The sequence below is a fragment of the Archocentrus centrarchus genome, chromosome 16 (genome assembly GCF_007364275.1).
Source record: "Archocentrus centrarchus isolate MPI-CPG fArcCen1 chromosome 16, fArcCen1, whole genome shotgun sequence".
Taxonomy (NCBI): domain Eukaryota; kingdom Metazoa; phylum Chordata; class Actinopteri; order Cichliformes; family Cichlidae; genus Archocentrus; species Archocentrus centrarchus.
In genome coordinates this window covers 26,844,457-26,860,607 of record NC_044361.1, presented here as the reverse complement: position 1 = coordinate 26,860,607, position 16,151 = coordinate 26,844,457, and the positions used below count along the sequence as shown (strand labels likewise).

The 16,151-nt window shown below is 39.7% G+C and overlaps 1 protein-coding gene and 1 non-coding gene across 2 annotated transcripts; one reads left to right on the top strand and one right to left on the bottom strand.

Annotated features, from left to right (window-relative positions):
• Positions 1-8,141: 8,141 nt before the first annotated feature.
• LOC115794270 (triosephosphate isomerase B-like) lies at positions 8,142-12,821 on the top strand. The gene is made up of 7 exons (XM_030749671.1): positions 8,142-8,309; positions 10,758-10,881; positions 11,333-11,417; positions 11,534-11,666; positions 11,822-11,907; positions 11,990-12,077; positions 12,162-12,821. The coding sequence occupies exons 1-7, from the start codon at positions 8,201-8,203 to the stop codon at positions 12,278-12,280; spliced, it is 744 nt and encodes a 247-aa protein (XP_030605531.1). The 5' UTR covers positions 8,142-8,200; the 3' UTR covers positions 12,281-12,821.
• Positions 12,822-15,373: 2,552 nt separating this feature from the next.
• On the bottom strand, positions 15,374-15,429 carry LOC115795161 (U7 small nuclear RNA). Its single transcript, XR_004021234.1, has one exon. It is a non-coding gene; the product is annotated as a U7 small nuclear RNA (small nuclear RNA).
• Positions 15,430-16,151: the final 722 nt, after the last annotated feature.

The window sequence follows — 16,151 nt, the reverse complement described above, 5'->3', positions numbered from 1 at the left end:
CATCTCTAGGGTGTACGGAGAATAGTCTGAAAAAGAGGAAATATCCATTGAGTGGCAGTTCTTTGGGTGAAAGTGCTTTGTTGATGGACTGCAGACACCAGCTCTCTGAGGTACTGACTGACATCTTTAACACCTCACTCTCACAGGAAATAGTCCCATCCCGCTTCAAGATGGCAACCATCATCCCTGTTCCAAGACCTCAGCTGTGTCATGCATGAATGACTATAGACCAATAGCTCTCACACCCATAGTCATGAAGCGTTTCGAGCGGCTGGTCATGGAACAGATCAAATCAGTATTCTCGCCCAGCACTGACCCCCACCAGTATGCATATAGGAATAGTAAGTAAGTAAGTAAGTAAAATTGTATTTATATAGCACCTCTCAAGACATAGATCACAAAGTGCTGCACAACATTAGAACAAATTACAATTGGAGTAAGGAGGACAAAATATATACATACATATAAAATAAAATTAAATAAAAAAGAATAAAATAAAAAAAATAAAACAAATAATAATCTAACCAAACGCAAGCCTAAAAAGATGAGTTTTTAGCTGTTTTTTAAACAGGTCTACTGTGGATGCTATCTCAGAGGTAGTCCATATGGGTCTCACCCACCTGGAGACCAGGGACTCATGTATCAGGCTGCTCTTCCTGAACTTCAGCTCCATCTTTACCACAATCATGAATCATGGGATCACAGACACTTGTTCACAAGCTGGACACACTTGGCCTGAGCTCCTCAATCTGCAACTGGGTCCTGGACTTTATAACAAACAGGAAGCAGACAGTCCGAATCCATGACATCACCTCTTCCCCCATCACCCTGTGTGCACTCTCCTTACTTATGACTGCTCATCCATACTCCCGAGCACGCATGCACATCATTAAGTTTGCAGATGACACAGCAGTGGTCGGACTCATCTCAAATAACAATGAGACAGAGTACAGACTGGAGGTGGAACACTTGAAGACCTGGTGCAAGGACAGCAACCTTTGCATCAACGTGGCCAAGACCAAGGAGATGATCGTGGATTTCAGGAGGAACATCATCTGCCGTCCTGCCCCACTGTGCATCGGAGGAGCAGCAGTCGAGGTTGTCTCCATCTTTAAATATATGGGGACTCACATCACTAACACCCCCACCTGGAACACGAACTCTGGCTGTCTAATCAAGAAAGCCCACCAAAGACTCTACTTCCTGAGGAAGTTTAGGAAGGCTGGCCTAGGGACCAAAATCCTCACCTCCTTCTACAGGTGTGTCGTTTAGAGCATCATAACAACATGCATCACCGTGTGGTATGGGAACTGCTCTGCTTCTGACAGGAAGGCTCTGCACAGGGTGGTCAAGTCTGCCCAGAAGATCACCGGCAGCACCTTAACAACTGTAGAGGACATCTACGTTAACAGATGCAGGAGCAGGGCCTCCATCATAATCAGGGACCCCTCCCATCCTGTCCACGGACTGTTCTCCCCACTGCCCTCAGGTCGTAGATTACACAGCATGAGAGCGAGGTCAACCAGGCTGTGAAACAGCTTCTATCCTGGAGCTGTCAGACTAACAAACTCACTGACAACAACACTCGTGCAATAGACCTCTGCCTCTTTAAGGCCACTGATAATATTCTGTGAAATAAACCACTGACTGTGCAATACATGACAATATGATGTGCAATATCAGTGTGAACTGCTCCGGTACCAGATATATATTCTATATATTCTATTTCTCAAATTATTCTATTTATTTGTAAATATGTTTTAATATATATATATATAATATATACACAGATGTATCTTTTTGTACAGCTTCTTATATATATATATATATATATATATATATACACACAGTATATATGTACAGCTTCTTATATATAAGAAGCTGTACAAAAAGATACATCTGTGAGATGGTTATGAATAATTTTTTCTCTAATGGTTAAAATTTTATTTTTGAAGAAATTCATGAGGTCATTGCTAGTTAAAATTAAAGGAATACTTGGCTCAACAGAGCTCTGACTCTTTGTCAGCCTGGCTACAGTACTGAAAAGAAACCTGAGGTTGTTCTTATTTTCTTCAATCAGTGATGAATAGTAAGACGTCCTGGCTTTACAGAGGGCTTTTTTTTTTTTAAATAGAGCAACAAACTCTTTTTCCAGGCTAAATGAACATCTTCTAAATTAGCCATTCCCTCTCCAGCTTACAGGTTATCTGCTTTAAGCTGCGTATTTGTGAGTTATAGCAGGGATTCAGGCACTTGTGATTTGAAGCTTTCTTTATCAGAGGAGCCACAGTATCCAGTGTCATACAAACAAAGTGAGGATGTAAAACAATTGATAATCTACCTCTGTGGGAGTAGAGTTTAGGTAGCTGCTCTGCACTCACTTGGCACATGGCACTGAAGAGCATAATAATGAAGGAATTATATCCTTGGCACGACGGCTTTATGTACACAGCAGAGGGTGAGTTTTAAAGTAATATATTCATCCTGCTGTAACCAGGTTTCTGTGAGACAGAATACATAAATAAATAAATCTTTTTTTGCTGGTTTTGGTTTGGTTTTTGGTGGTCTGGAAGCAGAAACAGTCACAGTAAGACTTCAGCTCTGCTTCCTGGTCTCAACCAAAATAATTGCTGGTATTTATATTGTTGTAAATGACTTGTGGACCTATAATCTGTCAAGCGTATCTCAAACATTATCTCTTATGAATGATATCAGTTCATTTTGAGTCATAAAGAACAACATTTCTGTCACTTGGTAGAAGCTGCAATCAGTTTTTGGCATTCACTGGCAGCTGGTGTTGCCAATTTAGTGACTTTGTCAATAGGCCTTTTCATTTTTTTCCAAAAAGTGACTAGTAACAAATTTAGAGACTTTTTCTGGTGACATCAGTGACTTTTGGAGAGTTCTGGAGATATGCCTGTGTTGTCCCAAAAAGTGATTTCTGGTATTTGAAGAATTTCAGAATTCATCACAGTACAGAAACAGCATTAGTGAAGGTTACAAATGATCTTCTTAGAGCCTCTGACAGTGGACTCATCTCTGTGCTTGTCCTGTTAGATCTCAGTGCAGCTTTTGATACTGTTGACCATAACATTTTATTACAGAGATTAGAGCTTGCTATAGGTATTAAAGGTACTGCACTGCAGTAGTTTGAATCATATTTATCTAATAGACTCCAGTTTGTTCATGTAAATGGGGAGTCTTCTTCACACACTAAGGTTATTTATGGAGCTCCACAGGGTTCTGTGCTAGGTCAAATTTTATTTACATTATACATGCTTCCCTTAGGCAGTATTATTAGAAAACATTGCATCAATTTTCATTGTTATGCAGATGATATCCAGCTTTATGTATCCATTAAACCAGATGAAAAACATCAATTAGTTAACCTGCAGGAATGTCTTAAAAACATAAAAGCCTGGATGACTTCTAATTTTCTGCTTCTAAATTCAGAAAAAAATGAAGTTCTCATTTTTTTCTGAATTTAGAAGCAAGTACTCAGCCCCACAAATCTTAGAAACATGGTGTCAAACCACATACTTACTCTTGATGGCATTACTTTGGCCTCCAGTAACACTGTGAGAAATCTTGGAGTCATTTTTGACAAGGATTTGTCCTTCTATGCACATATTAAACAAAAATGTAGGGCTGCTTTTTTGCATTTGCGCAATATTTCCAAAATTAGAAACATCCTTTCTCAGAGTGATGCTGAAAAGCTAATTCATGCATTTATTAACTGTTAACTATAATTTCCCCATTGTGGGATCAATAAAGTATCATCATCATCATCATCATCATCATTACTTCTAGGCCGGACTATTGTAATTCATTATTATCAGGCTGCCCTAAAAGCTCCCTGAAAAGCCTTCAGCTGATCCAAAATGCTGCAGCTAGAGTCCTGACAGGGACTAGAAAGAGAGAGCAGATTTCTCCCATATTGGCTTCTCTTCATTGGCTCCCTGTTAAATACAGAATATAATTTAACATTATTCTCCTCACAAACAAGGTCTTGAATAATCAGGCCCATTCTTACCTTAAAGATCTCATAGTACCGTCTCACCCCAATAGAGCACTTCACTCTCAGACTGCTGGCTTACTTGTGGTTCCTAGGATACTAGAATGAGAGGCAGAGGCTTCAGCTTTCAGGCCCTTCTTCTGTGGAACCAGCTGCCAGTTTGGATTCAGGAGACAGACACCCTCTCTATTTTTAAGATTAGGCTTAAAACTTTCCTTTATGATAATGCTTAGAGTTAGGGCTGGATCAGGTGACCCTGAACCATCCCTTGCTACAGGCTGCTATAGGCCTAGGCTGCTAATGGGTTCCTGTGATGCACTGAGTGTTTGTTTTCATTCACCTCTTTTCACTCTGTTTATACCCCACTCTGCATTTAATCATTAGTTATTATTAATCTCTGTCTCTCTTCCACAGCATCCCAATGAACACATACTCAGGGCCGGTTAAAATCTATCTGGGCAAACCCCTGTAGGGCCACCATGGAAACTGCGGACAAAACCTTATGGGGCCCATAATGTTTGCCCTTACTTATCCCATATGGGGCCCACCTATGTGTGCTGGCTGGGATGTCTCTCTCCCCTCAGCCCCAACCGGTTGCAGCAGATGACTGCCCCTCCCTGAACCTGGTTCTGCCAGAGGTTTCTTCCTGTTAAAAGGGAGAGTTTCCTTCCCACTGTCACCAAGTGCTTGCTCATAGGGGGTCATTTTGACAGCCAGCAATTTAAGGAGAACATTTGGCTAAACATGTCACTCCCGGTCCAGTTGGGGAGGGGCCCAGAGAAAACTACAGAGTCCACATTTTTTGGGGAAAATTATACAACAAATCAATAATAACTTTAGACTAAACCTAGACTAACCAGGTTTCATTACTGCTGATGTTAATTATTATTTTACCAAATCTACGTTTATCCTTAGTCAAAAATTTCACATTTCCGTCTATGTTGCCTGCTCTGGCCCCTTGGAGACAGTCAACAATGGTTGCTGGTGTTAGCTTCACGACTCTCAAAAGTGTCGCCGATAACCAAAGTCTGATTCTTGGTGGGTGTTCCACCAAGTGGGGAAAAATGATTTGCAACATGAATGGATTGATGGTATACTGAGGGCTTTTGTTTTGTTTAGCACTATGCTTCATCACCCAGCCAGTCTGATTTCACACCTGCTCGGGATCTACTGGGAGAAAGCTAATGGTAGCTAAGCTACCTTGTCTGCACCAAATACAGGGGCCTGGGTTTTCCAGGGTACCCGTCATCTCCAATTCACTGAGCCTGGCCTCTGGGGCTACAAACAGGCTACGTTTATTAAAAGTACCGTTACTGCTAAAGGAGGCCGCAGAGTAACTAAGCAGCTGATAGACAGAGCAGGAATGTATGAATGAGCATCAGGTCCACATTGAGAAAAAAATTAATAGAATAAAGTCAAAATTTCGAGAAAAAAGTCAAAATGTGGAAATTAAAGCTGGACCAAGGCTAACAACTTTTTTTTTTCTCTTTTTTCCCTCTTTTTCTACACAAACATGGTGTCTGATAAGTATGAGGACCTTGAAGAAATGGCACAGAAAAGTGTGTCTGTTCAGAAGAAAAAACAAAACCCACAAACTGGAACGTTGGCCACAATTATGCAACATGAACTAGCTGGCAATGGACACATGCAATATCACCGGTTTCACAGTTGTGCAGTAGTGAGGAGGTATGTTGTATCAGAAGATCAGGTTGCAACTGATGATATTTCACAAGAATACACAGAAACGCAACTGAGAAATGTCCACAGACCAAGGCAGCTGACCCTTTTCTCAAAAGTTTCACTTTATAAAGTGGAAATGTATTTATATTTGTTGGAGCTATTTGTGGTTTATTTTTCTTTGATAAATCTGAGTTTACGTTTGGGTTTCTGGACGATCAGGTGTGCACTTAATTTGCATAAGTAGGTGGGATGGGTCAGGCAGGCATCGGGTTATGGATTTTTACCAGGTGACAGAGACGCTGCAGGCTAACACTCTTGTGTCTGTTAATTTGCTACAATATGATGAATAAACTGACCCAAATGCATCATGTGGTCTTATTTTTTGACCTGCGTAAGAACCAGTCCTAGACGATGCCTCAGTGGCCATTTGATTTGTTTGATTTTGTTTTAGTGTGGACAAATAGCCACTACAATATGTTTCCTTCAGTGATTTGACTTTTAGTGCATAAACATGGTGTCTGATAAGTATGAGGTCAGTGGTTACACTGTTGTAAAATACAGTAGAGGTATGTTGTATCAGAGGATCAGGTTGCAGCTGATGATATTTTACAAGAATATACAAAAATGCAGACTGTGAAATGGCCATGGTCTAAAGTTTGCTTTTCTACTTCCTATTACTCCTACTTTCCTACTTTTCACATGGCATTATGTAACATAATTGGTTTTGCCTGCAGGAAATGCAGGCAAAACCAATTATTTTCTACTTTTTTATGGACATCGTTGTTGTTGTTGTTTTTTTGTTTATTTGTTTATTTGTTTATTTGTTTGTTTTACAAAGAGGTATTAGAGCCACATTAAATACATTTTAAAACATTGATTTTTTTTATTGTTCATTTTAAATATAAAGTCAAAATTACTACTGCTAATTACCGCATAGCTGCTGCACCCTCTACAAATGCCTCGTGTAGATCAATTAGTACGTTGTACTTCAGAACTGATTTTAGTAGCGAATTATTTTTTCCTCTTTTTGCACATAAACACAGTGTGTGATAAGTATGAAGACTTCAAAGAGATGGTACAGAAGACTGTGTCTTAAGAAAAAAAATCTTGGAAAGTTGGCCGCAATTGTGCAACATGAACTAGCCGACAATGGACACATGCAACATCACCGGTTATGCAGTTGTGCAGTACAGAAGAGGTATGTTGTATCAGAGGATCAGGTTGCAGCTGATGATATTTCATAAGAACACACAGAAACACCCATGGACCAATGCAGCTGACCTTTTCTCAACATTTCCACTTAATTCTCAAAATTAGCGATAAAAAAACCCAACAATTGTTTTCTCAATGTGGCCCTAATATTCCTTCCTACATTTACCTGTGTGACCATTTTCAGAAGTCATTTCCATTTCAAGCGATGTGTGCTTTAATTTCAGTTATTTGAAATGTTTTCTTTGATGCTTTTAGACTATAGTCAAGAACACATTTCACTTACTGAAGACAAAACTAGACCCACAAACAGAAGGCAGCCACAATAAAAGGCCTGGCAAAGCATCCTAAAGGAAGTGACCCAACTTTGCTTTTTACTGACAACAGTCTTCATTTGTCCGATTACATGTGAGCCCTTTTAAATTAGGGGATATTTTTGCTAAATGCCTTGAATGAAAGCTGAATGTCTACACGTATGGCATGACCTTAAACATGAAATCATGCTCAAAATGTAACTGAATTAAAAACAGTTCTGTGAAGAATAGTGAGCCAAAATTCCTCCACAGTGACGTGAAAGCCTCTGCCAGTTATCACAAATGCTTGATTGCAGTTCTTTCTAATAAGGTTGATACAACCAGTTATCAAGTTTGGGAGGCAGTAAATTTCTTACACAGGGCGAGGTAGGCTTAGATAGCTTTTGTTGCCATAATAAATGGAATAATCATTTAAAAACAGCATTTTGTATTTCATCAGGTTATCTTTGAAACATGGGCAACAAATTTGCAAAAAAAATATGCAAACAAAAAAAACCCCTAAGAAATCAGGAAGGGGGGAATTTTTTTTTTACAGCACTGTACCTCCACCTCTCTGGGCTCTCTTCCTCCTGCCCCCTACTCTCAGTACAGATCACAATGTCATCTATGAACATCATAATCCCTGATAGTCCATCATCACTGTAAACAAGAAGGGACTCGGAGCAGATGTAATGATTGATATAATCCCACCCCCACCTTGAATATTAAAATTGAATTTTATTTATTTTTTTGCCACTGTCATGCCATGTGAGAGAAAATTTTCCACACAGCATAACATTCTGTCCTTCCTCTTCCCCAAAATGAAGTAGAAATGCATTTATGGGCATGCCAGCATGAACCAATGGTACTGAGGAAGAGGAGGGGTTAAATGCCATACATTAATAAATATCCAGAGCTGCTCTGTTACCCCAGATGAGAAAGACCGCAGCAGGCTTTCGGTACAGTTTTAATTCTCTGCAAACGTCCCCAAAAACCAGCAAATATGACCAGGAAATTCTTTGTTTGTGGAAACTGGAAGATGAACGGCAGCAAGAAAAGCATCGGGGAGCTCATTCAGCTCCTGAACCAAGCCAAGCTGGACCCCAGTGTCGGTATGTATCTTCTGACACCTTTTCTCCTTTTGAAGGTTCAACATTTTAGCCACTTGTTGCACTATTTTTCATTCATTTAACTTAACTTAATTTAACTTTAATTTCTCTGTGTATTCATGTCACAACCAAATGTCCATCCATGGTCAAAACTGCTCTTTCATTCATTAAAAAAAAATGAATGACCAGGAGCATCTGTAAAAATTCAGGGTTAGTGAGGTCATTTTAAACTGCTAACTCATGACCTCAGGCTGAAGGACAAACAGGTGCATGGATGAGGGGAAACTCAGGAGATTTTTTCCATTAGTCCGGTTGGTAGGTGTGCATTTGCAGCGGCACATAATCCAACAAGCAGCTCTTAGCTGTGAAAGTGCAGCGTGGACACAAGTCAGGCTGATTGTTAATGGTGCTGTTCTTTCACGATACCACGAGCTCTTTCTTGTGTATAACACAAGTTTTAAACAACATCCAAGGCCAAATCAGTAATTAATCTTCATTAAGACACAACTCTCTTTTCTCCTTTTTTATGCAAGTGCATAAAAACATTTAAGGAAGCACATAAAGATGAAGCTCTTATGGTTATTTATCAGATATTTTAAAATCTGAAATCAAAGCACATATTGCTTGACATGGAAACAAGAAAAAGGTCATGTTAATTTTCAGAATAAGGCAGAAATGTTGAGAATAAGGTCAAGTGTCTCACACCATGGGCATTTCTCAGTATGTGTTTCTGTGTATTCTTGTGAAATATCATCAGCGGCAACCTGCACACTAAGAAACAGAGGGACAGGAATGGACCTAAAAAGGCTTTGTCGCTCCAGCTGTACCTTATCAGGTACATAATTTGTACCTTTTTAATGGGTACAGGTTTGTACCTGTATATAAAGGTACATATTTGTCACTACAGGTACAGAAGTGTTCTTTTAAAGGTACAGACAATAAGGTACAAAATTATTTCGAGGTTCAGAGGTACAATGTTGTACTCCGCTAGGGTACAGCTGGAGTGACAAAGCCTTTGTACCTTTTTAGGTCCATTCTTGTCCCTCTATTTCTTAGTTTGTGCTCTTCTTATACAACATACCTCCTCTGTACTGCACAACTGTGTAACCGGCAATATTGCATGTGTCCATTGCTGGCTATTTCATGTTGCACCATTGCAGCCAACTCTTCTCAGTTTGCGAGAGACTGAAGTAAAAGCACACAGCACTTGAAATGAAAAAAGTCACATCTTCGATTTAATGTAGAAGCAGAAAATAACAGCTTGGATTTCTTGCAAGCAAAATCAATTATTTGAAATATTGCCATGTGAAAAATAGAAAATACCAAGTATCCTTGTAAACAAACATTATTTTAAATAATGCCACATCAAAAGTAGAAAATAATAACTTTCATCTCTTGTAAATAAATATTTAAAATAATGACATTTGCAAAAATATCAAGAGGACACTGCCGATTAAGAACAAGAGAGGAGCAGGACGCCTCTAATGGCTCAACAGACTGTATTTAATATTTAATTTAGGTTCTAACTGAGAAAAAAATAGAAAACTAGAATGTCCACCTTTTCAGGTTTTATTTGTGTAACATTTGTATTAAATGTGTGTTTTATGAAAAGCTGCATTCTAATTTCTGCAGACCCCCCTCCCCCAAATCCCTTTTATGGGTCACCACAGCTGATCACCTGCCTCCATCTCACCCTTTTCTTACCATCCTCTTCTCTCACACCACCCCTCTGCATGTCCTCCTTCTCTGCAGTCTTCCTCTTTTCCTCCTGTCTGGCAGCTCCATCTTCAACATCTTTTCCCCAATATATCCACTATCCCTCCTCTGCATATCCAAAGCATCTCAGCCTTGCCTCTCTGGCAAGCCAATAAACCATGATCAGTTTATCTTCCCTTTCAGTCTTGCTGCTATCTTTCTGTCACAAATCACCTCTGACACTTGTCTCCACCCGCTCCACCCTATCTGCACTGTCTTCTTCATGTCAGGACCTGACTCACCTTTGGCAAGCCAATAATAACCAGTTAATTAATTAATAGATTAATATATACTCCTGTAACCCCAAAGATATAGTTAAAATGTGAATGTCAGTGTCTTAACTTTACTGTACTCTGCTTGATCACTGCAGACTGTAGTTACTGCAAATGTTTCCAGCCGTACTTCATATTGAACCAGTGCTTCTTGTGGTTTTTATTGTACTGCTACAAGAATTCCTGAATCTTTAATAACATGTGAACACACAAAAACCTTAGAATGAAAGCATTTTTGTTTTGTCCAGTCAGTTTGAGAACAAGGACATTTTTGCTGGTCTGACCTGAATAGCTCTGCTATTTCATGGATGTTAAGAAAGATGGTCTAATATTTGTTTTTTACGAGTAACTGTATTTGATATAAATAAATGGACTACATAACTGTAACTCAAGTATTGTTTATTTGTTTTTTCTCTTTAAATAGAGGTGGTGTGTGCTGCTCCAACAATCTACCTGGACATGACCAGGTCCAAGCTCGATCCCAAGTTTGGCATGGCCGCTCAGAACTGCTACATAGTTCCCAGTGGTGGCTTCACTGGGGAGATCAGGTAAACCTTTCACTTTATTTTACTCAAGACAGAATAAAGTAAATTGTTTGGTATCACTCTACAGGTATGAGCACCGGGTGCTAGAGGGTCTGGATCTTAGGGAAAAGCAGAGAATTACATAAAGTGATTCCCCTCTTTCCTCACTTTCAACTAGGTTGATTCATTAGAATCAGTAATGGTAGAACTGGGGTGACTCCTCCTAAAGTCAGATTTAGATTTTTAATGTGTTTTTGGTCTGACAGTCTTATTACAGCTCCATATGCACAGTTGAGGCTTCAGAACGAGATGTCAAAGTGGTTGGATCCACTGTGAAAAGCAGCACCCTCATACAGTGAGGGAGAAAACATCCGTCACATTCTAATACAAATTATGATTCAAGGTCATAATACTGTTTATTAAGCCAGTAAACCATGATCAGTTTGTCTTCACTGAAATAATTCCGGTCTTCCAGCCCTGCGATGATCAAGGACTGTGATATAAACTGGGTGATTCTGGGACACTCTACGAGGCGCCACATCTTTGGAGAGAGTAATGAGGTAACTACAGATCATTTTTATCCTGTTCATTCAGTTTTGCACCAGCAAATGTTAAGAATTGAATTCCTCAAAACAAGTAAAAGACACAAAACCATTGCTCCATTGCCTCTTGCCAGCTGATTGGTAAGAAGATAGCTCACGCTCAGGAGAACAGTCTTGGTGTGATTGTCTGCATTGGAGAGACGCTGGATGAGAAGGAGAGAGGCATCACAGATGAGGTCATCTTTGCTCAGACCAAAGCCATCGCAGGTACGCAGCTCCTCACAGCTACGCTGGGGTTTTATACGCACATGAGAGCTGGAACGTTGTAACACACATTGCTGTAGGTGTTTGTGCAAACTGCAGTGTGGTGGGAATCTGAACTCTTGTGACATATAAGGTTTTATTGCACGTCACTTTCACAGACAATGTGAAGGACTGGAGCAAAGTCGTGATCGCCTATGAGGCCGGGTGGGCCATTGGCACTGGGAAGAGTGCCACCCCACAGCACGTAAATATTAGAAATCACTGAATATTTAACTTATTGTGATTACAACATATTGCAACATAAGATCTCCTGTGTGATAACTCAGGTTCAGAATATTCATGAGAAGGTGAGGGAGTGGCTGAAGACCAATGTATCCGAGCCTGTAGCCAACTCTGTAAGGATCATCTACGGAGGTCAGTGTGGTGCCAAGTAGCTGTTTTTTTTTTTTTTTTGAGTTCCACATTGATCTCTTCTCATGCATCCCTTTATCTTCTCAGGTTCTGTGAGAGGTGATAGCTGCAGAGAACTTGCCACCCAGAAGGATATTGATGGTTTCATTGTGGGAAAAGGCTCCCTGAAGCCAGAGTTTGTTGACATCGTCAACGCCAGGGCATAAAATATGGGCAGCTGCAATGTGATCGGATTAGAGTCCAACTCCATTCAGATGGGCCAGTTCTTCATCCCTCGTGATCAGCACTTAGTACTCTTCCCCTTTTTCATTCAGAGTATTTGTGTGATGATGTCATTCACATCTTTTCCTTTATTTTGGGGGGTACATTTTGCCACAAAGAAAAGGAACAGGCACACACTGTACTCTACTCAAAGTTAAATCCACTTCTTATAGTCTGTAAATACCAGCCACAACACCAAGTGCTCAAGCTGTAAAGACTGACGATTATACCTTGAGAGTTCACGAACTTTTTTTGTGTAAAACAGTGTGACAGCTCATGTTGATCAGATTTGTCTTTTTACTGGTGTTGCTCTTAACTTCTCTGTGGCTTTTACCTCGCTCTGGTTTTTGCATGATTCATTCTCTTGCTGGTTTTCCTGCCAATAGTAAAGTGTAAATTAATTACATGTTAATCACACTGTGTGTCACAGCTGATGGGTATAAGGACAGGAAAGCTGTAAGGAAACAATAAATGGTTTAGAGACTTTTTCAGTGTCTTGTCTCATTTTCAATGGGCGTACTTGAGGCTGCTGTGTGTTCACATACACACAATACTAATTCCATTTGAATCTCAAAATGGAGAGGGAGCATCATGTTAAAGAATGCCATGTAGAGAAGCACTGGAGCGCTGAACTAAAACCGACTCAGCAGTGAAAGGTTTATGAATTGGGAAAATTGTAACTCTGTCAGTTACAAGTTACATGGAGAAATTAATGTGCATGTTACAAAAGTCGTAAGTTGCCACTCATTTCTTTGTAGTTTGTTTCCAAGGGGCCAGTTTTAAGCAACAGTTCTTCCGGCTTTCTGGAGGTCTTTGAACGTTTTCTTTGGACATTGGCTGCTTTTTCACTTATTTTCAGTCCCATCCTTCTACATGACCATTTTCAGAGGAATGATTTTTGTTTGTTTGTTTTTGAAGCCTATTTAACACTGACCTATGAATTACTCAGGTACAAAAAAAAAAAATTGTAAGTCAAGGGAGGAACCAGTGTTACTGCTACTTCTACCAGCAGTCACATTGCCAATAAATGCTAGTAAATGGTAGATGGACTGGTTCTTATAGAGCACTTTTCTACTCTACTCAAAGAGCTTCATACAGCATCTCTCATTCAGACATATTCATGCAGGGACTTTTGTCTATGTCTCCTATCAAACAGTCACACACATATTCACATGCATCAGGAGCAACTGGGGGTTTAATTTTGGCATGCAGTCAGACTGGCAGCCAGGGATCAAACTACCAACCTTCCAACCTTCCAGTTGGTAACTGGACTGTATTATGAAGTGTTACCCATTATCATTCTCCAAAAGACATCATTGTGTGTTTCTTACCACAATTGAAACAGGATGTCACTCTGCATCAGAACATATCACAGGATGCCAGTTGACAAGTTAGCCTAACCAAGTGATTACGCCTGCACCACTGTACTCCGTCCCAGGGGTTGGGCAGTGTTTTGAACATCTTATAATTGACTGTGTCACTGTGCATTTGCCCCTTGTTGCCTCACCATTAACCAAGCGGCCAGCATAGTATACAGGAGCATCTGTGCCCAGTATGACCTGGAAGTCCTGAGTTCAAAATGGGATAAGCCTCCAAGGGTAGTAGAGAATGACTGAGCTAAGATCCTCTGGGACTTCCAGATACAGACAGACAAACTTGTGATGGCTAACCAACTGGTTTGGTTCGTATGGTTATCACATTGACAAAAAGACATGAGGCAGAGCTCTGGGTAGCAGAATTGAAGATGCTAAGATTTGCATTGAGAGTGACCTGAATGGACAAGATTAAAAATGAGTATATCAGAAGGACAGCTCAGGCTGAGCTGCTCAGAGTCAAAGTTAGAAAGGGATGATTGAGATGTTAGTGTGAAATGTAGGCAGGTGATGTGCTATGAAAAGCACCAAAGAGAACAACCATAGAGACAAACTCACAGCTTTATAATACACAAAAAAACTAGAAGAGTATAACTCATTGAGAAGCATAGAAATAAAGCACAGCTTTAATTTTAAACAGTTGTGGGTGAGTGACATCTCTTTATGAAAAGTCTTCTTGACAAATATCTAAGAGCAAAAATTCCTAAATGTTTAGTCAAACATTTAAGTACTAGAATAGCAGGCACAGATACTTTTGTTATGGTGTTCTCATGTAGCCTTCAAATACGATGTCAGAAATGATTTAAAAAAAAGAATATATATATATATATATATATATATATATATATATATATATATATATATATATATATATATATATATATATAAACCGCACTTTTATACAAGAGCGCACTTTATCCATTTTACGCTATCCTGAACATCCGCCAATCACAATGTTGCTATAGTAAATCGTCACGAAGGGGGTGGGACTTGCGCCACGATGGCCAATCAAACAGTGGTTCGTCACGACTCTCAGCCACAGCTCATACTTGTACACATAGTGGATGTTAAACGTTGATATTGAACAGTGTTGCGGATCACATAGTTTTATAAGAGCAGTCAGATAAATATTTGGCTCAGATTATAGATTTTATTGTAACAACACAAACTACCAGAGTTGTATGTACTTCCTCTCAAACTACAAGATTAATGAAAGCCTCCAAGACTGAAGCCTTATATATATATTTAACATGCGCTTTATTAGGAACATTGCCGGTACCAGGTTGGACCCCCTTTAGCCTTCAGCATTGCTTTAATTCTTCATGGCTCAAAGTCACTTAAATCACATTTCTTCTGAGGGTGAGCAGCTCATCTTCACCATGTCTACATGCCCGAAATACACCGAGTTCCTGTCGTGTTATTGGATGATTAGATATTTGCACGTGCAGTATGCGCAACTAAATGACCAGTAAAATGTTCATATAGGTAGTTAAACTTGCTCAGTGAGAGCACAAACAATACACCAGCACGCCACGGAATAACAAACGTAGCGCAATATCTAACCTCTTGCCATATCACAGAAAGTAACTGCGAAACATAAATGTTTCCTTGTTGATTTGTTTACTGAGTATTTTATTACTATTTTGTTTTCTTTTTAAACAAAATGTGGGCTTCTCTTTATGAGAAACCTTCTAGACAAATATCTAAGAGCAAAGATTCCTGTCTGAGCAACGAAAGCTTCTGAGTACTAGAGCACCAGGCACGGATACTGTTCTTATGGTGTTAGCCTACAACGGCCAAACACGCGGTCAGAAATTATGAAAACATATCAAAATATGCAGTCACCATATATCTATGTATATATACATTAAGAATACCCACTCAAACCCCTTGAGAATTATTCTTTATGAGTATAAATGCTCACTTTTAGCGCTGTGCATGCCGGATATGCAAATCCTTTAAAACTGGCCTGAGTATCAGCCAATCACAACATTTCTTTAATAGACGTCATGATGTAGGTGGGATTTGTGTCGTCACAGCCAATCAAATGGCTGATCGTCATGAAATGAGTCGTACTTTTATGATACTATGTATGATTTGGTAGCAAGGTACCGTAAACCCGCGTTGTAGATGAATTATGGCAGTCAGAGGAAATAAAGGCTTAAATCACAGATATCAGTACCGAAAGTTTATTAAAACGAGACAAAATGTATGAACTTCTTCTTTTGACTGCTCCCTTTAGGGGTCGCCACAGTGAATCTTCCTCGTTTACCTTGTTTTACCCCTATAACATTCTCCTTTTATCACGCATTGTAACAAAGCTCAGATCATCTCTGTTCTTTGAACATAACAATGAGTTTACTGCACTCAAACGGCCTCCACAGTCACCAGATCTCAGTCCAGCGGAGCACCTTTGGAGACGTGGTGGAACAGGACTGACACA